The sequence below is a fragment of the Calypte anna genome, chromosome 18, assembly GCF_003957555.1.
Source record: "Calypte anna isolate BGI_N300 chromosome 18, bCalAnn1_v1.p, whole genome shotgun sequence".
Taxonomy (NCBI): domain Eukaryota; kingdom Metazoa; phylum Chordata; class Aves; order Apodiformes; family Trochilidae; genus Calypte; species Calypte anna.
This window is the reverse complement of record NC_044263.1, coordinates 7151746-7177849: the sequence shown is the minus strand read 5'-3', so window position 1 is coordinate 7177849 and position 26104 is coordinate 7151746. Positions and strand designations below refer to the sequence as shown.

Genomic DNA, 26104 nt, shown 5'->3' with positions numbered 1-26104 from the left:
AGAATTCCTGAGCTCTATCTTATATCATATCTTGTATCATCTCAAAATCTGTCCTTTAATTTTTGTGAAGATGAAAATAAAAATGCAATGAAAGGCTGGCAGAGGCCACCTGGCTCCTTTAAGTTCTTTGGGCCTGAACCAAAGCCATAATTCAGCCATTTCCAGTGCTTGGAGGAGGTCCCATTGTGGACCCCTTGGATATTCAGAGCTGCTGATAGCTGCTTGCAACAGACACTAATGATAGCACTTACAATGCTTTTTGTCAAAAGCTTTACAGTCATTAACACGTTCTCCATTAACTATTAATTACCTTGCAGTGTAATTATTCTGCCCGTTCTACAAATGGGTATTCTGAGACAGCAAGGCTGAACCAACTGCAGTCATGCCAACAGCCCATGGCCCAGTGGAGACCAGAACAAGGTCTCGTGGGGTTTTCAAAGTCCCAGAAATTTTGGCCACCTGATTTCTAAAAATTAATTCTTACCTTAAATAGGCAGCTCTTGTCATTGCTCGTGCTGTAGCACAGGTTAACCAGCCCAAGACTGTTCTGTGCAGACTACAACCATCTAACTGTATTAAAGGATAATTAATTTTCCAGCCTAGATGCACAATACGCTGCCACCCAGAAAATCTTTTGTCATCTCTACCTGAAGCCATCTCCACATCTAAACCCATTTCCCAACTTTGCTAAAAAAATTACAGAATGTGGAAGTTTAGTGCTCCAAAGCTGAGGAATGGGAACACAAAATCTAGTTGTAAATCCATCAGTTTGCTTGCCTCCCTCTGCTCTTTATCATCTGCTCTGCCACAAAGAGAGATCAAACAAATCAAAATAATGTTATGTGGGGTTTTTGCAGTCACATCAACTCTGCTGAACTGCAACATCACTCTGTACGTTTGGGTTGTACATTAATGTTTCCCTCCTCATATGAGAAAAAAGCCTACAAAATAATATTTTTTTAAACACAGTCAATGCAACATTTATGACCTCCTGCATTTCTGCAATTTAGCAATACTGACTATGCCCCACAAAGCTAAAAAACAGAACACAAAGTACAAAGAAAAGGTGAACTACTGGAACCTGCCAGAGCATCTGAACTTATTTTTCTCTGCTTTCAGAAACACTTGCAAGAGCAACAAGTGACATCCTCAGAATGATGTAGAGAGCAGAGCAGCAGTTCTGCCCTTTCCTACTGAGATGGCCCCTTGAAAAAACACCACTCAAATACATATTCCCTGACCTCTGAACACCACTGCAAAAGAAAACTATTTAAGGACCATTTTGCTTGTCTAGGAATTGCACAGTGAGGAATAGCACAGCTGAATAGCAGTGCTAACGTTAAAAGAACAACAGATTTGTAAGTGACAGGCAAAACCAGGACAAGAGGGCAGGGGAGAGGTTTTGTGCTCATCAAAGCAGGGGAATACATGGGGCTGAATATGAACAAGGATCACATCATGGATTTAGGGGGCACAGGGAAGCCTGAAAAGCAGCAGGGCTGAAAGGCAATGCAGGCTGTGCTGGGCACATCCCCCACCAGCATGGCTTGGATTTCATCTTCTCATCTGCTGGCAGTAACCAACATTGACAGGTGCTATTGGAGCAAAAATCTATGGATGAAATGAAGGTGTGCAGCCTCAGTCCTGGGCTGAAATATGGACTGGTTGATAAACCAGCTGAGTTGAGTTGAAATTGAATAAGTAGATACATTAAAATTTGGACTGGAGCACAAGAGCCAACAGCAACTTTACATTATGTAAATGTAAATGAAATTCCCTTAAGTATCAAAAAATGCATTTTTACATCTCATCCAGAGAGTCTTAGCTATTTTTCTGGGAATGTCCTAAAAATCTCAACATTCATGTTGAAACTAACAATTACTTTGAGCAAGCCTATTTCCCTGGTGACTTACCCTCTTTTCTTCTGCAATGAATTTCTCCTTCTTGACTCCTACAAAAATGAGTTACTAGAGAAACTGTTTCTGGATACACTTTTCTGGAAAGTGTCAGTTTCTGAAAAAGGTCAAATAATATCCTGTGCTTCAGCACTGACTAATTTTAATTATTTAAACCTTTCTCCAAGGAAAAACCTCTGGTTTTCTCCCAGGAACAATGTTGTTTGCTGAGAAACCAGCAATTTTTAATATAATACAGAAATTTCTTTTCTTGAGGAGATCAGGGAACACTGAAGACAGAATTCCCACTTTAGGCTGGACTCACAGTTCAAAAGATTTTTTATATTAAGTAGGAAAAACTAGCTTTACCTTTTTTCTGTGTGTCCCTCTAGATTTGCAATTTGAGGCTTTGCAAAGGCTGAAGTGATGGAAGCACTGAATTTGTTATGCAGTAAAACTTCATCATATACATTTAAATGAATTAAAAAGCTAAACACATATTTTGCATTATATACCACACTTATTAAAATCAGAACTCAGTCTTTTGTCAGATACCACCTTAGTGATAAGCAGCCCCCACCACTGTAATTCCATGTGGGATCCTTTCCTCACAACACCCTAGCGAATTGACTGGATTAAAATTTCAATGGAAAAAAAATAGCAGCTACATTCATATCATAATTTCTCACGTTTAAGTTCAGATTTTCACATAATTGACAAAGAATTAGTTGGTTTAGAGAGGTAATAGGAAAATTACACTTTTACTCCTTAACTCAAAATTTAAGCCTGCACTACCCACATTTAAAGTATAATGAGACTTTGCCTGCTTGGCTTTCAAAGCCACTACATCTTACCACAAAGACAAATTGTTTACTGCAGTACAATGAAATCAAATATGTACTTAATGATGTAAGCTTGACAAAGGAATAAAATAATAGAGAGTTAACATTAACTTCAATTAGGTGGCTACTCTGGTTGAAGAGTTCTTAATATTCCAGTTCAAAGAGCCAGACTGTTATCTGCTGTAATTTTCAGCTCCATTTCATCTGGGCACTAAGAGAAAGGTTCTCTTTTGCTGTGCAAGAACCATACCACAGGATAATGTACATAAAAAAAAATTAAATGAAGGAAGAGATGGCAGGCACAACATTAGGACTTACTGAAGAACCTAGAGCTGGCTGAATTTGTAAATAGTAATTTCACAGGGGAAAAGTAAGACAAAACCCACAAGAGACATTCCTTGTATTAAATGATACTTTCTTGCATATCTAACGACAATATCACCCCACTGTGCACCAGCCTTCATAAATATTTACAGGATTTGATGAGACTGCCATTAATTCAGAGCTAACCACAGAGTTTGCCACAAGCCCTGCATCAGTCACACTGGGAGCACACAGCTCCCTGGTGATGTGGGGAAAGCCAGACCCATGATTCCTTCTCTAACCCCTCCTTCCAAGGGTGCTCTAGCAAGTGGAGGTGATTGCTGGAATGGGAGAGGAGCAGCCCCCATCAGCTGCTGTTTTCCTCCCCTCCTCACTGCTGAAGGAAACGGATGGAGAGATCTGGCAGAGCTGCAGCTGCACCTTTCACAGTCCCTCACTTCACCAAGACATTAAATGACACTGCAGATCCCCATCTAGTTTGTGTTTCAGGGCTCTATATCTCTTCCAGGGGGAACTGGAAACAGCAAGAAATAAAATAGTGTGGTATTTGCACGGCAGCCAGAAACCTTTTGAAGGCCAGCAAGAATAAGAAGCTGCTTTCACAGCCTGACTGAGGCCAGGCTTTCTGCCAGCAGAAAATCATTTGCTATGAAGACAAAATGAATTTCAAAGACTTTTAATTGGATCAGCTCTCAAATTCACCTTTTCTGACTGCAGAAAGTTCAACAGACTAAAGATTTCTTCATGAGTTCAGCATTTTGGAGCATGACACGTTCCCTCGTTTTCTTTCATTAAGGAAAAATATCTGTTTGGCATTTCAGGTATTTCCATGCCAATATTTTCAAGCTTTTCAGCTACATAAATTAACCTGCAAATTCAGACTGTGTTTTCCAATGGGAAAAAAGGCTTTGACTTCTGTTGTCTGATGAAGGAAACCTTCTGATACAAACTGCAAGTGCAACTTGAATTTTCACCACCATCATTTCCAAGAGGCATATTTTGACTAAACACTTAAGGGACTCTGAACTCATCTATGTTTTAAAGACATACATGTCAAACACTTGTGTTGCCAATCTCAAATGCTATTCCTAAACTCACCATCCTTTTTCCAGTGAAGAGCTGACTTACCAGTTAAAAGATTCCAGATTCACAATGTATCATGAACATACACACAGGATCTGCTTTTGTACACCAGAGATGCTGCACTATGGCTTCACCTTCTGTTCATTCATCCCTCAGCCTAACTCCTAACTAAAGTACTATTAATTCTTTTACAATGAGGGTGTCTGCACAACTGATTTTCTTCACCTTTATTTCTGTTTAATATTCACATCTCATTGCTCAGAGAGCTAGCAGGTACCATTTCTGCTGGAGTTGCAATTGGTTTTCCTTCTATTTCACTGACCTTTACTTATTAACTTCTAAAATGTGAATAAGTAATTTTGGGGTATTTTCACAAAGGCTGACTCTCAGCTTTACTTCTTAATGTTTAGATGGGATTTTCAGATAACTTCTTGTTTCTGAGCATTCTTGTTTCTGAGCAGAAAAGGTAAGTTACCAATGAGATAAGGAAAAGGTTGTTACTGGGTTGAAATACATAATTAGAAAGTTCCTAAAACAAATTAAAAAGGAGGTGTTATTTTCTTATCTATATGAAGCCAAAATATTTATTCGCTGTGGATGTATGGAAGCAGCTTTGAGAAGCTGTATGAAAATGGAAATTGCAGAACATATTTAACAAAGAAAACCATGGTTAGATCCTTGAACTTCAACCCCAGCATAATTAAGGCCACTGGGAAGGCTTCTGTGGTCATCATTCTCTCGTCTGTTTGTAAGGGGCACTCATCTCCAGTTCTGTGGCCTCACTAAATTGCTCTTATCACTTGGAAATTTTCAGTGCCCTTTGCAAGGCACCCAGAAGAACACGTTCTGATGATAAACAAATGCTGCTGTGTGTAACTTTTAATTTATTCTGTACTTCATTTGTCAAGTAATGTTTGCCAATAGCCTACTTCCTTTCACTAAATCTGTAGATAGAGCTAAAAGGCTTACTTGAGAGAAGATAACTGGCTTAGTTATGGCTTCTAAGTGCCAGTTATCTTCCCTACTGAGTATAATGCCTCTAAATTCGTTTAGGAACAAGATAATTTTCTAGTTGTCTGCCTTAAGCTGTACTATCTCATTTTAGATAATTCATGTCCTCTTGTTTTGACTGTGCTCATTATTTCTCAACTTCAAATTTACTTTTTCAACTAGAAATGTGAAACTGTTTTTTATGTCATTTTCAAAAGGCAATTGTACTTTCCTTAGCTTTAAAAGCAGATTCCAGGATGTTCTTATACAAAACCCCAAAAACCCCACCACTCTTTCCTGCCTGCAGGGTAGATCCATGCTTTCTTTTCTCTCCGTCTTATTCTGCACCTTAGAGAGGAAATCCTGGTGTGAAATCTCTTTAAGTGATTTCTATAAAGTTGACACTGTAATATATCATCTCATCTACCATGGCACTAATATATTCAAAAGTACCTTCAATAAAATATTAATTCCATGAACACTTTTGACTATTTTGAGTCAATCTGGGATTCTTCAAAGTTTTCTGTGTTTGACCCCTCAACTTACATTGAAAGGTTTAACACTAGAGTCACTATCACTTATGTAAATTCCAGTTTCTTTTCTCCTTTATCAAACTTTAAGTGTTCCTCTTGTTACCATTATTTAATATGCTGAAAATCCAAGCATCCCACAGTCTCTTAAAATAGAATACTATTTGCATTCTGAGCTTCTTTTTGCACTTTTTATGGGTTATGTGTCACAAATTGTCATGGATCAATAACTCAAATTGAACTTCCTAACATGACATTCATTATCTGGATGCTTTCACCAACACTGCTAACATCACATTTCACAACACTGTTACTGGAGAAGTGCAGCTGTGCCCCAGCTGGGCAGAAATGGAAGGAAGATTTGCTTAAGGACAAAAAAGGAGTTGAACATAATTTTCTAAAGTCACAGACGAGCAACTCAAGGGAAAGAAGACTTGAGACAAAAGCCTGTGTCAATAAATCATTCATAAAGATCCCAGCAGATTCTGCATGTATTTTCACATCTAACATTCAGTGGACATGCTACTAATAATTTATTATTAATTTCTCATCTCACCAAGTGCATATGTTGATCCTCCACATTTTTTTGCAGCTTTCCCCCTCCCAGAGCAAGTAGCCCACCTGCCTTTCTTCCCTTCTGCCCTGCAAGAGCAGACAATTTCCATGCACCCTCTGCTAAGTTTTAATTCCATCCCTCAGCTGCCAGCTGGGAGTGGGAACTGAGAGGACACCAAAGCCAGGAGCCAGGGTCTGAGCCAGGCTGAGAAGAGAGCACTGAGTACACAGACAGGAGCTGCTGCCCAAATGGGCTGGAAAAGGATTTCCATGCTCCACACATACATTATTCTGTATTTTCCTCATAAGCAGACCTCTGGCATTTTAGGAATAAAAAATCTCAGGCTTCCTTTTTGCACTGAGAAAAATATATTCTTAGTTTAACAATGCATTTCTGTAGTCAATAGCACAGGAAAAACTGATCATTGCCTTATTTCAGCTTATTCCTAGCACTATAACTTTCTTTGTTTGTTAGTATACTAAGCTTAACCTTTTTATTTTTCCTACTAGATTCTAAAACGAGGACAAAAGGTTTGAGACCTAAATCAACAACTAGATACCCCAGCAGCCAAATTCTATTAACTTTTTTTGATCATTCCTTCAGCAACCAGCCTGTAATATTTCTCTGCCTGCTCTTGCCCATTCTGCTCACTCATTTTGCTACAGATGGGACTTTGGCAAGGGAGGCTGAGAGCTGCAGTGGCATCACATGTAGGTAGGGAGGGCTGGAACCATTACCAGGTCTCTGCTGCATCATTTGGTGACTTTACACATGTGTCCTTTTAAATCAGTGTCTCAGGGTAGAAGAGTGAACAGCAAAAATAGCATCTATCACTGCTTCCCCAGGTTTTGATTTGCAGGAGCCATTTTCTGCTGCTTTCTGGGCTGATTGCTAAAGGAATACAGAATTCTCCCAGAAATTCAGAGCACAGTTATGTAACTGAATCTCCCAAATGTAGCATTTGTAGTGAATTCATCACCATGGTGTCTGAGCATCTGTTGTATTTAAAATGAGAAAACAATTTAAATGTAGTGTTTAGTCAGAAAATCCTGCATGAATCCAGAAATGATGATGGGCTCATCTAATAGCCTTTTTTTCCAGCATTACCCTGGTTCTCTTTTAAGATGGAACTTTTGTAGATGATGGATTGGATCAGTGCCAAATTACAGCTTGCAATGAAATTTTTGCATCAGCCAAGACATAATCAACATTAAACATTTCAGTGTAAAACTTCATTTTGATCCTCACACCAAGTGAATCACAGAATAGTGTCATTTATTTATGTTTATCCAGCTCTTACTCATCTGCTAACAATGACTGACAAGAGTGGCTGACCAGCAGGTCAGCTAAAAATACCCCATGTTTAGAGTAATTGGCAGTGGAAAGCTCCAGCAGTGTCTGAATTCTCCTGAAATCACACAGCAACCTGCATCATAAATCCATCTATGTATCTCTGGGGCTCAATTTGGATTGTGCCTTCATTGTCTTTCCTATTGTCAAGAAGAGAGTACAATTGACTGCAGACTTGCAACATTTCCAGCAGCATTTGGATGGCAGGAATTTGCATTTATTGGCACTTGCATTTATTTCTTCAGTCTATAATTGACTTAATTTTTTGATGTTAGCATGAAGGTGAAAAGTCCTAGTAGCAAATTCTGGTTTCAGCAACCAATCTGATCTCTTAATTTAGTAATTTGTAGTTCTTACTGTAGTCCTGTTGATGCTCAAAGAAAAAAAAAATCAAGATTTAAATATTTTAGGTTTTTTTCCTACTGGCAACCAATTCTAAGGATATATAAAATAGTAAAGAGAAACATTTTAAAAGCCTCACTTTATCCAGGGAATGGGTGTTTTCCATATTTTCTAGCTGCAATGATTGCATACAAACAAGGAGAAGGGGGTTTGTTGCTCTATTAGTAGTCCTATCAGTGTAAGATACCAGGTCAGCAGCCAAAAAGCCAAAAGGAACTGAGAACCAGCCAGAGAGTTAAAGTTCCTCCACCATTTGACCTGCAATGACTTGTGCCTTGAGCAGGCCAAGAGTATCCACCAAGATGGTGGATGCTCTGCATAAATATCAATATGTGCAGACAAACAAGGTTTGAGCACCATAAGAATTCAGAAAAAGACACTGACATCCAGCCCTAAATCCAAACTAACTATAAAAAAAATTATTTTTTTTTCCTTTCTTGAGTAGCCCAGGTGATATTTAGGATTATTATTAAAGAACACACCATAAAATCCTTCACCACTTGCCCACTGCTCCACTGAAGTAAAGGAAATCAGGAGCCTGGGTTCTGGGGAGCCTGGTGCATGTTCTCACAGATGGTGCTGTGCCTTTTCAGGATGCAGGAGATGTGTTTAATTAAGTAAGAGACATCTAAAAATATTTTTGCCACCCACACAAATTACACATCCTAGAACCAGGGGACATTTGGATAAAACCTCTTCTTCCACAAAGTGAGCACCTCAGCTCTCATACCTGTTCAGATCCACAAAATTAACACCATAAATAAGGTGACATATGACATTGCTGCTTTTTCCAAAGGGTTTTACAAGACCTGCAAGAGCATTTTTTTGTTAACACTGGAATATTAACTTTTAATAATAGGTTATTAATAGGTGTTAACTCAGATTTATTTTCCTCACTGGATGCCTGCAGAAATCACATTTGTTTGCTGTTTTTACTGAGCTTTTAAACAGAACTTTTTATTTGTTTGTTTCTTCTATGAAATCAACCACTTTTTTCAAGGAATACAAATCAAAACAAACATTTAACTTTTCTTGGCCAGATTCTTGGGCTTTTCTTCCCTGCTGTGCTGGATGCAGGCTTTGTGCTTGCTCCCAGCCTGGTATCCAGCAGTTCGTCAGGTAGCAGAACATAATACAAATATTACAGTTACAGATTGGTTGTTCCCTGCTGCCAGTCACTTCTTGGGTCAGATCTCTTCATCATTTTCAAATCAAAATCTTTATGCACCCAATTATAACACCTCCAAGTGAGAATAAAGAATACTCCATTCCTCCCAAGAGGGCAATGGAAACAACTGTGTGTAAAGTACTGTGACAATAAATTCCCTCCATCTCATGCAGCAGGACATCTCACAGTGAAATAACATTTATGAAAGGATTGTGCATGCAAATACACTCACAGCCCTTCTTAATCCGAGTTAAAGAGCTGCTAAAGGATTGCTACGAAAACTCCCTGGAAGTTCTGGCAGTCACAACAACCAATACAGCAAACTGCCTCCTTTTGCTCAGCCAAAGAGCCTCAAATCCCACCAGTGCCACACAGAAAACACCCTTCTAGCATTAAAAAAAGATTCTCACTTCATCTAGGTGAAGGAGCCAGAAAAACACCAAAAGACATAGGTAGAGGAAAACCAATACAAACTACATGAGCACTTTGAGTACAGTACTTTATCAAAGTCCAGGCAAAGACCAGGTTGTTACAATTACAAACACATATACATGGGGGTTGGAAAATCAGATGTTTTCTCCCCAGTGGCCAGAATACAAGTCAGAACAGCAGCTTATCAGTATTATTCTGCCCCAAAGACTGAGTCTGACAGACTGATGAGAGCAGATTACCCCTAAGGTATTCCCATCAGCTCCTGTTGATATTCCCACCTCCCCAACCTCTGGTGTCCAAAAAGTGCTGTTCCTGCTCCTGGGCACATTCTTGGGTGATAGAACAAGGGCCCATTCTGGATTTTCATCAGTTAAAAAAGAGTAATTAATCTTAATTCTCTTCTTCTCCTTGAAAAATAGAACAATAGCTTGAGGAAAACAAAGAGCTCTCAGTTGTTCTATGGCAAATTAATCTTAAAGAAGGAAGCTTCCAAAGAAAATCAATAGCCTATAAGAAGTTTCTGAATTGAGCTTCAGCCCTCAAACTCAACCCAGAACCAAAGGGTACTTTCAGCACTGCAAGTTTGCTGCTCTTGTACTTTGTTTCTAATAGAGTGTCATGAGTTGAAAAAGTGAGATTTTCACACCTGAGCAATTTTAGTTATGTGTGGCTTCACCTTCATGGAAGACTCGAGTGATATTTAGTACAGTCTGTAAGATGACAAGTATATATTTCAGTATACTTTAAAGAAATTATTCTCAAAAGAAGGAATTTAATAAAAATATATTTTCTTTAATCCTTCACATAATATTCTATATTTAAGCCATCTTTACTCAAATGTACCTTTCAAAATTAGTCTGTTCCATATGAGAAACTTTGAAAATTATGTCTCCTTACATGGTCAATTTTATTTTTTTTTTTTATAAGAACCTAATTAGATTAACCATGGTGCCATGGAATCAGCTTTAAAATTAATTTGGGTGCTGGAAGGAAAGATAGAACTCTCACATAGAGCAAGTGACAGGTTCCAGAAAAAAAAACAAGTCTATGTTCATTCAGCAACAGGATCTTTGAGAAACACCAATACAAAGCAAGGCAAGGGGATCTTTTCATCCTATAGTGAAGCAAAATTTCTCAAGCACACCCTCCAAAATGATTCCTGACCAAACTGAGATGTGCTAAGAAGGGGTGGAATGAGGCAGAGGCATCCAAACCTGCAGGAAGGGGAAACCTGAAATGAAAACCACTTGAAACCATTGGGATAGGAGGATGCCCAAGCTCTTAAACAAGTATTTTTATAAAGCCTCCCACACCCAATTAGTCTGTGGCCGTTTGTATGGTCTGTGTCTGTGAGACACAGATCAAGTTAATGACAATCTTGCTCCCAGTCCCCACGTTCAGCAATTCCAGGGCACAGCCTTTAGATTAATGGCAGCACCTGGAAGACATGCCTGGTTTTTAAACACAAACACGAGGCTGTGGCCATTCTGAAAACACCAGAACAACAATTTTTCTTGTTTAACTGAAATCTGAAAACTAAGAAAGGTATCTTTAGGCCAAATACAGTTAGCAAGCCTTTCAAATCCTTACAAGTACTTAACTGCCTCACAAGTTCATTAAAGTTGCTACAAAGAGAGGCTGCAAATTGCAATATAAATGGCAAGAGTAATCCCAGATAAATCAAATACCATTGTTCTGGGTAAGACATTTCCATATGCTAGGAGAGATGAACAGTACCTTCATAGTTATAAAGTTTCAGCAAACCAAAAAGCAGAAAAAATATAGAGGAGCTAAGGTGAAGGGGTTAACAATTGTACAATAAGTGCCCAACTGCTGGAGCTTTGTAATTGAGTTTGTAAAATATGGGGCCAGTGAAAATTAGAATTTTGAGCTCTGGGAGTACTGGTTTAAAAACTCCCAACCCCATATCCCCATATGTTTCTTCCAATATTTCAGCCCTTGACTCCTCTGTGTTTGGCTTGAGGCTGAAAAGTACAGATTACTTGATGCCCACGGCAAGTGCTGCTGCAACAGGGAGGTGATGGCAACCCCTGTGGTGCAATTCATAACCTGATGGGGTAAATTCACTTATTGGCAATTTAGAAGAACATAAGCTGTGCTCTGCCTGTTGGAGCCAGATGGTGACTGAAATTATTAAAATCATGCGTGCTGCAAACCTCTGAAAAATTGCCCTGTTACAATATCCTAAGCATAGATGGGATCCTAATCCAAACCAATGGGTGTGTAAAGAGCATTTAAAGCAGTGTACAGTATGACCTGCTACTGTTTAACTGCAATCTTTCCCTTCTCTGTTTTCTAGGTCCAATTAATCCACTATAACCATGAGCTGTACACAAATGTCACAGAAGCTGCAAAGAGTCCTAATGGGTTGGTGGTAGTTTCCATATTTATGAAAGTAAGTATTCAGTATTATCTATACCTAATATAGGACCATGGAATTATTTTCCAATGATCTGTAAATCTAGAAATTAGACTCCTCATTATACTACAGCAATGCCCAGAGGTTCTGACCTGGAATCCAGAGACAACATCATCCTAGGAACTGTACACACAATATTTTCTCTAAAGCGTCTACAGTGTAATGTAAAGAAAATGAAAAGGGATAAGGGAGGGAGGAAGAAATAAAATCCTGATATCTTCAACATCAGGCATAATGTGGCAAAAGTTCCTAGTTCTTCAGATTTGGTATTTCTTCATGTAATGTTATCCATTCAATTAGAAGCAAACCTCTCCTAGCAGGCTGAGGCACTGGGAAAGAGGATGTGCCTGCTCTTTGGAGTCATGCTGACATTTCAAAGTCAGCAAAAGAGGTTTTCCTCATAATGTTATTTACCACATCTAAAACTCTCAAAACTGGAAGAACATCAAAAGCATAACTTGCAATATCTATCATTTCACAGAGCTAGAAAGATGGCACATTCAAGATGCACAATTAGGTCTATAAATCAGTGACTGAGCACTAAGCTCAGTTTCCTCAAACCTCCCTAATTACACTGGAGAAACCTTTTCTCTCCTTCTCTATGAAGAAGGAATAACCCAAAAAAATGTTGCTCATATTCTGCCGTTATATGTCTCATCAATTTAAAGATACTTCTAAGTGCTTCATGCTGAGATAAGAGGCTTTCATCAGACTTTACATATTGGATAGCTATAAATTCCCTTCAGGAATGCTCTGGTCCCATTTCCAGAGGTGAAGTTGGTGAAATGTGGGTGAGATTTCAGCATTTTGCTTTCTCTTCTGCAGGTGTCGGAATCATCAAATCCATTTCTAAATCGAATGCTTAACAGAGACACCATAACGAGAATAACATATAAAAGTAAGTTTCTTTTCCTTTCCTCTGCCTAACAGCTGTATGCTTTTAGTAAAAAGATAATGTATTTAGTGATCCACTGAAACAAGAGCACGTCATTATGGGCAAAAATCAAATTTGGCACTGCAGCAACTCTGCATGACAAACCTGAGAACCTGAAAGATTAGTAAGGTCATCACTTCACCGAATGAATTTTGAACTTTAAAGTCTATTTTATGTTTGAAGAAGCAATAAATTAATGAAATTATATTTTATGCATATACTGTATTCACACAGAATACTCAAGAGAAACTGCTTAGTGTTAGCAATAAAAGTAACATGCAGAGAAGACTGGATTATATCAAATCAGGTTATGTCAAGATGCTGCATCATTAACTGTGGATTTAGTATTCATTTATGCTTTTCTTTTTGTACAGAAAAGTTCTGACATTTCTATTCAACTATTGCTTCACTTAATGGATACAGAAGAGATCATTACCATAGCATGTATATTTGTTGTATTCACATTTGGAAAGCTTTCAACTGATAATGCTCAATAGTTCCACATTAGTGTATTAAACTTGTGCAAAACTGGAGCTTAAATGTCAGTGAAAATTAGGCTAGTTTAGAGGAAGTCATGAAAAATACATCTCTCTCAATGGAACAAATTAAACCTCTTCTGAACACTGCATTATTCTCTTTATCAAATACTCATTGGAATTCCAAGCAGCCATTAAGTTAATAAGTTAAATGATACCAGATTTAACTTTCAGAAAGTACAAAACAAACTGAGAAGCTAAGGACAGTGTTGTATAAAGTCTGCATTCATTTGTTGCTGCTTCACCAACTTAACTTTTTTTCATGAATTTCATTAATTTTTCTTTTGTTTATGAAAGCTGGGAAAGAGTGGTTCATGATACCTGCAATGAGAGTGGTTATCAGAACTCCAGGATTTGGTTCACACTTCTACTAGGGTTTGCCTCAGTTTACCTCATGTATATTAAATATATTGTTCTATGAAATCCCTTACAACATTGTGTTTTGGAGAACTTTTTATGTAAAGTCCAGAGATCTCAAGAGTCTGTTTAATTTCAACAAAAGTCACTGAGCTTCAGGCTTATGATGGAAAGGTTTGGAAAGAATTCTATCCATGTCCCAAAAGCACAGATTTCTTTCCAGGGACTCCCACCTTTTCCCCCCACCCCACAAAGCCAGAATTGTAAAAAGTGTAGATTTGAGACTCATGTGAAGTGAAAGCACAGAATTTTACCCACCAGTTCCTGAGCAAAAGGGCATTGAAAAGATTGAGTCTTGCCACACAATAAAAGATTTGAGCCAATCCAACCCCATTCCGAAGTAGATCATAGAATCATAGAATTGGCTGGGTTGGAAGGGACCTCAGAGATCATCAAGTCCAACCCTTGAACCACCGTTGCGGTTGCTAGACCATGGCACTGAGTGCCACATCCAGGCTCTTTTTAAATATCTCCAGGGATGGAGAATCCACTACTTCCCTGGGCAGCCCATTCCAATGCTTGATCACTCTCTCCGTAAAGAAATTCTTTCTAATCTCCAACCTAAATTTCCCCTGGCACAACTTAAGACCCTGCCCTCTTGTCTTGTTGAAAGTCGTCTGGCAAAAGAGCCCAACCCCCCCTGGCTCCAACCTCCTTTCAGGGAGTTGTAGAGAGTGATGAGGTCTCCCCTGAGCCTCCTCTTCTCCAGGCTGAACACCCCCAGCTCCCTCAGCCTCTCCTCATAGGGTCTGTGCTCGAGTCCCTTCACCAGCCTGGTTGCCTCCTTTGGACCTGCTCCAGGACCTCGATATCCTTCCTGAACTGAGGGGCCCAGAACTGGACACAGGACTCGAGGTGTGGCCTCACCAGAGCTGAGTACAGATGGTTCCTTATCCTCTTGTGTCACATACACCCTTCTTCCCACTAATGTTTCTCTAACCCTACCTCCCAGTTAACAAATCTTGTTACGTCTTTGGTCCAAAAGACACCTCTCTTATAAGAAAATCCTGTTCTGTTATCAGTAGGAAAGAAGTCAACAGCAGGTTCCTCCCATCAGAACGTTTTTCCAGACTACCAGAACAGGCAGGATATTAGCTCAGTCTTTCAACTTCCTATCTTGATACCTTGCAAAAGGTATCAAGCAGCACTGTTCTGTACCAGCTTCGTGCCCCCCAGGAGACAAGGGAATCATCCTTCAGGCTGTGTGTGTTTCTTCAGGCTCTTTCACTCTCAAACCCCATATTCCTGGCTTCTGTCTGGAGATCACCCAGAGCTCTGACTGTGCCACTGCAAAAGGTCCTTTTCCCCCAGTACACACACTCAGACCTCTCAGCTCTCACACACTGCATAAGGAAGACTCCTGCCTCAATTCTCCCATCACAGCAGCTGCATCTCATGCATTTATATGAGTATCACAGCTTTGGGTTTTTTGGGGTTTTTTTGTACTCATTGGCCCCCTGGTCAGCAGAGCAAAGATTGGACAATTTGTGGGTGCTCAGAGCAGAGGCCATGATTAGGGAAACACAGCTCAACAGAATGGGAAGGCACTGGCAGCATCTTGCCCATGTTGCACAGGTGAGCATGCAACTGTGTCCTACACCAGGAAGCAAGCCTAAATTCCCCAGCCTAAATATTGCATTTGTACACCGAGCTGCTAAGCAGGCATTCCTTCTCCCTGGAGCTGACAGCATCCAACAACCTTTCATTGGTTGTTTTGCTCCTTTAGAAGGAAAATGCAACTCCCATCACACCTAATTTGGGTTTACTAAATTAAATTTCACATGAAAGTGGACACATAACACAGGCTGCAAAATCAATGATTAATGGAACTGGTTTAATTTTTAACCACTAGGGATTTTATCTGTTAAAATGAATCCCTGGTAGATACAAAGCACATCATATTCTGCAGGGCACTGGGTTACTTACCTTAGTAACCAGTGTTGACTTGGAATTTTTTTCGTGTAAATTGGGAACGTGAGAGTGTTATTGAAAGTAATTTTGCAGTTGTCTTGTGTGATGGATTATAGCATCATTGATATCAAATTTTGCCTCTTACATGGCGAGGATTTCTATTCTGCCTTTAGCAGCTGGAGGTTTTTAGCTTGTGCTTTAGGGATCCACTCCTGAAATCAATACTCAGCAGGCTCTGACAAACTGACCAGTCCCAGTCTGCTCAATAGGAACAGGGAGCAAGTGGTAAGTGGAGCAGAGCTCCCAGGTCAGGAGAGTTGGTAAGATAAGTATTTTTTTTAAAGAACATCAACAAAATTAAAAACTGTCTGTGCAGGTGCATGAGATTGCCTCAAAGGGCAACTTCTGCTCTCCTATATTAATGGCTATGCTGAGGGAAAGTGAACCCCAGGGAATTTTTAAGCAGATTCTAAATCCTCTCACTTCTGTTGTCACAGCCCAAAGTAAACTCGCCCACTGTAAACTCGCTGAAACAAGTGTTCCTTCAAACAGGCTTTAATCAGAAGTTATGTGAATACCTCTAAAGCAAACCTGATTTAATACTCCTCTTTAAGTATGACAATTCAGAGGATAAGTTAGCTTTTTTCAGAACAGTTATGCTACATTAGCTTGCACCCAGTGTTTGCTTAACACTGGAAAAAAATAACATTTTAGATCCTTAAAATTCCACATGAAAATTTAGGTTTGACATTCACCACCAAAATACTGCCACAGCCTCAGCTAGGCAGAGGGGCTGTAAAATTCCGAGTTTCTCAAATTCGAGTACTTGCTATTTTATAGATAATGTACAAACTAAGAAAGCATTTAGATTTTAAGATATTATCTTGAACAAGATTAAGATTCAAACCTCTTGAAAGAGACACACAATTTGCTGACTTCCCTTAAACATATTCTAGGGGAAAACAGAGGCAAAGAATCAGGTTTGGAGCCATTTCACTGCTGGGTTCTGGGAGCGGAGATGGGCCCACAGTTCACAGGTCCTCAGTATGGAAAGAGGGCAACCCAAGAGTTTATCTGAAGCTCAGTAAGGCTGAGAAGAGCATCTGTCCTCATCCTGAGAGCACTGCCATACATTGTGCTTGCCCATGCTATATCCCACCCCCAGCGTTATGTTCTGAGAATGATTAAATGCAGGGAAGCCACAGATAAAAGTTAAACGACCATTATCTAAATAAAAAAACACATTTATATACAAGACAACCCAAAAAAACCCATTATTACCTCCACTAATGCCAGCAGTTCATCTGTTGCTTTATATTCTATCTGCTAAGTGGTCCTGGGCACTGTCCTGAATACAAATCAGTCAGCTATGTGGGACACACGAAATATATATGTATATCAATATCCCTCATCCATATTAATTTGAGTCAGCTTTCCACCTCCTAGGCAACATTTCAGGGCAAATTCTACCTTGCTTAAATAATTTTAGCCCAACCAGAGTCAGTATGGATGTGATAAAGCATCTTTGGTCCTTAGAGCTTGAAAGTCTCTGTTCTGACTAACTCCTTGCCATTTGGAGCTAACACACCACTCTCCATGCTTCATAAATAATGAACAGGATGTTCATGTGGGAAAGGGGAAAATGTGTGATCACTCATTGAAAACAGGAACTGCATTTATTCCCTTCTCCTGGAATCCCAGCAAAACTACTGCTGCACTGCAAATGGTTTTAATGAATAGGGCACAGGTGTATTCAGTCAGCTCTAGCCATTAAAATTTAGCAGCATTTTGGCTCTAATACTAAAGCAATGCCTTTGCACTTTCATCTGGAAAATGTTGGTATTTAGAAAGACTGTTCTCCACCCCACAGACCAGGGGAAGCTGAGCATGATAGTTCTCTCCCTTCTAAGGATCCAGCTCTACAGCAGGGCAGTAGCCCAGGCAAGAACACAGCAGAAGGCTGTATTTCTGACAAACCTGAAAGGACATGCCAAGATTATATTTTTTAAAATACCAAACACGTTTAGCATAAGAAATAATTGTAAAATTGTAAGGCACTGGGCAATGTGGTGTAAATGTTATATTCTCAGCTTGACACTTTAACTGATGCTGAACCCAGGAATGCTGCTGCCCTGGAAGCCTGTAGCATGCTGACTGCACTTTGTCAAAATAAAAAAAAAGGTCACATTTGCTTTGCCTGTGTTCTTTGATTTTCTGTTGCCCAATACAGTAGCCTGCAGTCCCTTTTTCTCCAGACAGAACAAGACAAGCATTCTGCTCATCTGTTGTCCTTCAGCTATAATACATTAAATTCAAGTTAAATTACTCTTTTTTAGTTCCTATATGCTTCATATTTCTTTTCTTGGTTCCATTTACAATCTTTTCCCACTGGCCAAGGAACTGTTTATCAGCTTTAAAAAACAAAAAAAAAGCAACTACCTACAGAAAACCAAAAACTGCTCAAGCTTATTGAGAATAGTAACGTGAAATATCAGAATTGAAGCAAAATGCCTAAATCAGACTTTAAAGATCCACTTTCCATGTTTCCTTTTGTCTGAGCAGTATCTATTTTATTTGTACCATCTTCCTTACCTCCCATTATAATCCTTGCCAGTTCCTCCTGTGTATAGAAATAGGGAATCAGGCCTGAATCTGCAACTCTCCTTGCACACGTTTGAGCTCTCAGTCTGCAAAATGAAGCCCACTGAACACTCTACATGCAGAAAGATTTCACATTACAGCTCATAACCAGCCCAGTTGTGCCAAGATAAAGGACAGCAGAGTCATCTCAGAGTGTGGACATCTCTGAGTAATTCCTGTGCAGAAACTCACACAGCCTAAGATTTGGCAGGAAAATTTGAGCTCCAGTTTTGACAGTGCTGCCAAAAATATTGTAGGGCCAGCATTACACAAGGGAAATAATGCACACAGCAAAGGCTGAGGAACTGTGATGACTTTTAAAATATAGAACCATAGCTCATCATAGAATTGGCTGGGTTGGAAGGGACCTCAGAGATCATCAAGTCCAACCCTTGATCCACTCCCCCCGTGGTTCCCAGCCCATGGCACTGAGTGCCACATCCGGGCTCTTTTGAAATATCTCCAGACACAGAGAATCCACCCCTTCCCTGGGCAGCCCATTCCAATGCCTGATCACCCTCTCCAGAAAGAAATTCTTTCTAATCTCCAACCTAAACCTCCCCTGGCACAACTTGAGACCGTGCCCTCTTGTCTTGCTGAGAGTTGCCTGGGAAAAGAGACCAACCCCCCCTGGCTCCAACCTCCTTTCAGGGAGTTGTAGAGAGTGATGAGGTCTCCCCTGAGCCTCCTCTTCTCCAGGCTGAACACCCCCAGCTCCCTCAGCCTCACCTCATAGGATCTGTGCTCGAGTCCCTTCACCAGCCTGGTTGCCCTCCTTTGGACCTGCTCCAGGACCTTGATATCCTTCCTGAACTGAGGGGCATCATAGTTTGGTACATGTCCACAAAGTGATTTGTGTTGCAGAGGGATCCCTCATTCATTCCCAGGGAGATTTCCAGTGAAAGCAGGGATCCTGCTAAGCTGCTTTTCCAGCTCAATTTTAGCACTCTGAGTGAGCTTGCCCTGCACCCATCCCCACTGTGCACATGAAAGGCTCCATCCAGCAGCTTTATTATCATGCATTAACCTTAACATCCTTCTGTAGGAGAAGGGCAATTAAGTTTTAACACTCTTGGCCTTCCCTTTGGATGATCAAAACCTGATCATCCCAATATTGCAAGCCAACATTCTTCAAAGACTGCTGCATCTAAATCAATAAATGCACCTCAAATAAGCTCAGCTCCAGTTCTGAAATAAGAAGCAGAGTTTCACTGTGCTAAAATGACAGATGATGGGTGTGGACATCTCAGAATTGAACTCAACCCAAGCAGGTTTAGTGACTTCATGTTATTTGTTTTCCTTGAAGCTGCTGGAGCATTCAGGAATGTATGTTCATTACACTGCATATTTTGGTAAAACTGATGATGTCCTTCTGGAATAAGGTTTGTACATAAAGAGTGAGAAATTTCTTGTTAAGCTATTGTTTTATCTTCATTGTTTTCCTTGTTTATTCTCCAGATGATGCATACTTACTACAGGGGCTTAATATTGAGGAACTTTATCCAGAGACCTCTAGTTTCATTACATATGATGGGTCAATGACAATTCCACCCTGCTATGAAACAGCAAGCTGGATAATAATGAACAAACCTGTCTACATAACAAGGATGCAGGTAAAAACAATTTTTAAATTGTTTGATCTAGTGTAGGTACAAAAGACTATTTTAAATATTTATTTATAGCATCACATGCAAAATCAGAGCAAAATCCCCTTTGCTGTATGGTTCTCTGCCTGTAATTTATACAGTTTGTAAAAACACTGAAGATTTTTTTGCCAGAATAAAAATATTAACTATTTAGAGCTCCCTAAGTAGCAACACACAAACCCCCCCACACACAGACTTTGAGGTGGGCCCTATTTTATGTTTCAGCTAAATGGTTTCTAACAATAACAAAATTATTCTATGGTTCTGTGAACTGAGACATGGCCATTCTCAGTGTTGCTCAAATATAACTGAGGTTATTAAGTACAATAGAGGCCAGAAATAAACAGTCAAACTGTGAGGGACACTTGTGGCCATTTCCATACACAGCAATTGCACATTGACTTGACAGAGATCCAACATATGGAGCCTTCTTGAAAAAAATAGTCACCTTGTCCTTTCTCTAGAGAATAAAGTGACTGTGTAGATATAAATATCTTCAGAAAATTCAGGCTGAAAAATTGATGCCAGTATTAGAAAGAAGCAGGATAAATTATGCAAAAGAAAATAATTAATTTCATAGACAAAATTTTGCTGTTGAGGAAACACACCAGTGAAAAAGAAATGAAGACTGCATATCTGTACAATTCTCTTGCATTCCAAGGTTTAATGTCATGAAACAACAAATTTAACACCAATTGCAATCTTCTCCAGAGCTTACATCACAGTTGCCTACAGAGCTGAGAGCTGAACTAAAACCAATACTCTGGTGTATCAGAATGCCAAAGGAATATTTAAACCATCATCTGCCTGCCCCAAGCATGAAGCAGAAAAATCTGGCCTGAGAAATTAAATGAGGAATGATAAAAAACCCTAAATACTATTTGGGGATTTAAAAATTACTTTGAAAAACCTGAGACATGTTTTATCTTTGTGATATTCCTTCTGTCCAGTTTTGCTTAGATGCAGAGAAATCACTTCTTTTCTTTTCTAAAGGAGTAATCTGGGAGAATGACACAGCTGAGCATGAGCAGCCACGCTGTGCATTCGGAAGTTTTCAAAAACATTTTCCTACAAGCAACATTTTTAGTTACAACATTAACGTACAAATTATTTCTGGAGTCTATGTCAGTACCTATGGGTTATTATCTTGTGATCTCAATTTTTGTCGTGCTTTACTGCTTAGTTACATCCTCTGCTATTAGTGCTGCAAATTGATTTCATGGAATATTTACTAATTACATTGCATACCCAATGCACAAGTTTTCCTTGGGAGCTCTTAAAGAGTTTCAGTAAGTAAAAGTCAGCTACTGAATTTTCCTATTAGAGCATTAAATGCCACAACCAAGCCTCTTAAACTGCTCACTGTCATGAAAAATGTTTTCTTATGTTTTTAGACCAAAATACTTTGATCATTTTTTCTCTACAAATCACAGCTTTTTTTTTTCCCCCTCTCCAGTTTCCCATTTGTTAAAAAGGTTTTGGTTGACATGCTTTGTAAAGTTATCATAAAATCCATTGCTGCCTGCTTGTAGTTTGCATCCAACCCACTGGTGGGTGCTCTGAAAACCCCAGATGGTTCAACAATTCCCTCTCTGCTGATCCATAAAACCATCTCAAAAGAAGGTCAGAGTCTACCAGAGGAGCACAACAGACACAGCACAGACAGGAGCAAGTCAGACCTGTCAATGGAGAGAGGATTTCAGTTTTAACATCATTCATTTTGTGACTTCAGCAGCCTGTCACTTATCCTTCCCACCCTGACTGGCCACACACGGTTCCTGAGTGCCAGCATCCCAAGCTGTTTCTTCCCAACCTGAAGCTACACTGATAGCTCCAAAACTTAGGAAATGAGCTCTTGTCATTCCTCAAGTTCATTTTCTCTGCACCAGCTGCTGCCATGCAGTACTCTAGATTCCCATGGAATCTGTTAAGGAATCAGTTTCCTCAATAGCCAAGGACACCTCATACAATTTTTATTTACACAAAACTATTTACTTGGGTTTAAAATGGGGCCCAGAAACAGAGGACCACAGAAGGAACAGTTTCACCACAAGTTAATTCTTCCATCCCACCTCCGACTACAAATCACTGAAATTCTGCTTAACTCTAATCTATTAAGTAGTTTATTTATTTGTGTTGCATGTTGTTTGCTTACAGAAAAGACCACTGCTAAAACTCCTTGTTTTTTTATTTTGTGCAGATGCATTCTTTACGACTGCTAAGCCAGAATCAGCCCTCCCAGATATTTCTGAGCATGAGTGACAATTTCAGACCAGTGCAGCCTCTCAACAATCGATGTATCCGAACTAATATCAACTTTAGTTTACAGGGAAAAGATTGTCCAAACAATAGAGCACAGAAACTTCAGTATAGAGGTATGTTCTACCTCCAGAATAATCCTTTCTATGCTTACACTGAGCTCTTTTCTTTGAGGAATCCAAGTGCATAACAAAGCAGACAAACAAAACCAGATGAAGCTCCAGCTATGGGGGATTAATGGTATGAGTCAAGCATTACACACTTGAAATGGATGAGGAAAGTTGCCCAGAAATATGCAGGAACAGCATGAAAAAAACACCCACAGTCTGGGATATTTAATATTTTATTTTAGAAGAGATAGGAGAGGCCTTCAGTTTTCTAGCCTCATTTTAAAATCTATTCACCATACAAAGTGCATTTTCCCCTCTTTTACCCACCTTGGAAAGAAAATGGGGGATAAGCTAATCTTGATAGACAGCTGCAAACAAAAGAATAAATTTGATTTGGGAGGTACACCACCAGCAGCACCCAGATTGCTAAGTTTTGTATTACACAATTGATGTTAAATAAATGAACCAACCCAGTCTCCTGGTGGTGGAGTCTTACACTGCCACAGCTGGAGGCTCACAGCTGAGCTGTAACATGTCTTACACATCCTCTAGCCTATGCCCCTACAGTTTTATTGCCTGTAAAAATGGTGCTAAAGTAACATCTCACTAATAGTATTATGAGGGAGTGGAAAAGAAAGCACACTTCCAGCTAGGAGGCTGATGAAGGAGTTGCAAAACTTCAAAGAAACTGAAGTTCAGACTTAATTCTCTTCAAGAAAGAGGAGAAAGTTGAGAAAGTTTGAGTCTTCTGGTTTTTTTGGATGTTGCTGTTTGTCTTTCTGTGCTTTTTTAACTGCCTAATAGTTTGAAATTCTTCATACTTGGGGTTTATTAAAGCATAATTCTTTTTGTTTTGTTTCTCTTTCCTTTCAGTAAATGAATGGCTCCTCAAGTAAGTAACACAGAGCAGGCAGAACCCATAACTCAGTGGAATGCTACTACTGTGAATTGACACCATCTAGAATGCACCCAACCTCACTCTCTTTGGGTTCACAACAGCATTTGAAAAAGTGCTGTAGGAAAAGAGCTGCCATGTTGGAAACAACTAAAAATTCATTCATATGATTGTTGGTAACTAAAAAAAAAATAAATAAAAAGAAAGTAAAAAGACGATATTGAGGTAAATGTGATTACAATTTTGATACAGTTTTCCTGAACTAATTTAGCTTCACAAAGAAAGACTTTTCAGCCTTTGTACATAGGAAATTCTTCCTCTCTTCTCCCCACCCTTAAATTTAAAAAAAAAAATTAAAAAAAAAAAAGAAAAAATACAGAAAAAATTCAGAAAAAAAGGTGGCTCGGTACAGCATCACAGTGGAGTTGTGTTCTGTGTGCCAAGTAATCCTTGGAAAGCTCTCATTACTTCACTACCATTAATGGATACTGACAAGACAGAACAAGGCAACTGTAGAGGAAACATTTCTAGGTTATGATCTTTCTGTTCATTTCATTTTAAAAAGGAGAGACTTTGAGAGATAAGTATTGTAAATATGTCACTGCAGAACATAAAGGAAATTGAAACATTTCCCCCTTTGTCACATATCTGTAGTAGGATTTGCCAAAAATCAGAACTGATCCATTTTCTGTTTCTTGTTTTACAACAGATCATACGTTGTGTTGGTTACTATTAACAACTCAATAAATGTGTTTAACAAATTAATTTAGTAAACTTGCTTTGACTCCTTTTTTCCTTTCTGAAATAACAAGCCTCTACTACTTGTGTACTTCTGGCTGCATTTTTTGTGTTTTGTTTGTTGAGTTTTTTACTTTTCTCTTTTTTTTTACTTCCTTTGCATGCAGCCAAGTGAGTCCATGGCAATTGGGAAGGCACCTAAAGATTGTATAACTTAAACTCCACTTTATGTTCCATCATTAATAGGAACTGGACTCAGAAGCAGAAAGCAGCTGAAAGAAATCTCAGTTCAAAATTGCCATTTTCCCTGCTGAATCCATCACTGGGACACACAAACTCAGTCCTGTAAATTGATGATAGATAGCAAGGGACATCTTTTCTTTACAGACAAAGCAGGAGTGACAAAATATAAGCTGATGCCTTTTTTTCATGTTTATAAGGGTCATTCACTATGTTTGGTTACTGTCAAGAATTCAATAAATGTGTTTTAAAAGTTCACATAGAGCATGTTTGACCTTTTGGCACATTAGAGGTGGGTTTAATCTCTTTTTAAATTGAGGGTGAATGTGACTGGGGCAGACCTCATGTTATTCATTTCTTAATGCTCACTTTATAACCTCACAGAAAATAAGACAAAGCTACAAAGTACTATATTTGACAAATGAATTGTTTATACCAAATGGAAAAACAGGCACTACAGGAAGGGTGAGGGAATGAAACCACTCCAAAGAAGCTGTGGGCCAGCTAGCTTGAACATAACAAATGCATTTTTTCATCTTTGCTGAGGAGAACAATGCCGGTAACATCACAGAGGGAACTCTTGAATCTGTTGCAGGAACTGGATTGGAATGATTGCAACTTCCATGACTTCATCTGTGACATGAAAAGGAAAGCTGTAAAGAAAGGGAAAATGTGCATGGGGTGGGATTCAGGGGACTCTCAAAGGAAACCTGCAATGAACCCAAAGTCATCAAGAATTCAGTCACTCAGTGAAAGGTGCAGAGAAAGCTCTCGTGAGGGAGCAGAGGTTGGCCTGGCTGGGGACAGTGATGCTGGATTTGTACCAGGGCTCTGGGATGGTGATCCAGGCCCAGGATCCTCTGAGCACAAATGTTGTGCCTGATTTTTGATCTACTTCATTTTGAGGATTTCAAATGACTTCCATACACCAGCTTAGTGCTGGACAGTAATCTGAAATACCCATGGCACAACCACAGAAGTATCACCCAGTACATCAATGTTGTCAATTCTGCATCTGAAATAAAGCTAAATTATCACCTTAGATTTACTTAGCTAATAAAAAATTAAAAACATGAGTCACACACACTTAGTGGTTTTGAGTTGCCTTATTGATATATAACTTCTGAACTTCTGGTGTTGGGATTGTTTCCACTACTTGTTTGGGTTTTCTCAAGCTCCTCCTAGGACTGATTATTAAGCTTGTAAAGTTACTGATAGCACAAAGTCTGTATTTTTGGACAAATACCTGGTAGCGGTTGATCCAAGTTTGTCATTGACAGAAGGTAGGGGTGATAAGCCAGACCTCCATTATTAAACTTTTAATAAGTAATAAAACCTATTTTCTATTTTACTGAAAGTTGATTGAAGGGATTTATGAGCAGGGAGAGAGCTGATAGAAGGGATGAGTTCTACAAAGGAGTCATGCTGTGCTTTGGATTAGGTGAGGCTGCAACCTAGAAGCCCTGCAAATAGAGGAATGGCACAATCATTCTGAGAAACTGCAAATATATTTGTCAACATTTCCAACTCCATTTTTGTGAATTAATAAATTCTATATCTTGCCATGATTTGTTTAGTTTGTTTGGGTTTTTGTAATAGTAGCTTGCAATAAAAACAGACCAAAGCAATCTGAGCATTAAATATCCTGCACATGGCTCACATTTCAGTGGTGCTCAAACCTCTGGCTCCAGTTTTTCAGATTTCCTTGGATATATTATAAATTAAACTCCTATGAATTAGAAAATATCCTTTTTCACCACTTAAAA

At 39.2% G+C, this 26104-nt stretch overlaps 1 protein-coding gene across 1 annotated transcript in view; it reads left to right on the top strand.

Moving 5' to 3' along the window:
* The window catches only part of CA10 (carbonic anhydrase 10), a 158608-nt gene extending 134968 nt beyond the window's left edge, over nt 1-23640 (top strand). The window contains exons 5-9 of the mRNA XM_030461832.1: nt 11893-11988; nt 12838-12910; nt 19909-20063; nt 22297-22471; nt 23339-23640. Coding sequence (XP_030317692.1) covers nt 11893-11988; nt 12838-12910; nt 19909-20063; nt 22297-22471; nt 23339-23361 — 522 coding nt within the window. The 3' untranslated portion in view covers nt 23362-23640. The remainder of the gene's footprint in view (nt 1-11892; nt 11989-12837; nt 12911-19908; nt 20064-22296; nt 22472-23338) is intronic.
* The last annotated feature ends 2464 nt before the right edge of the window (nt 23641-26104 follow it).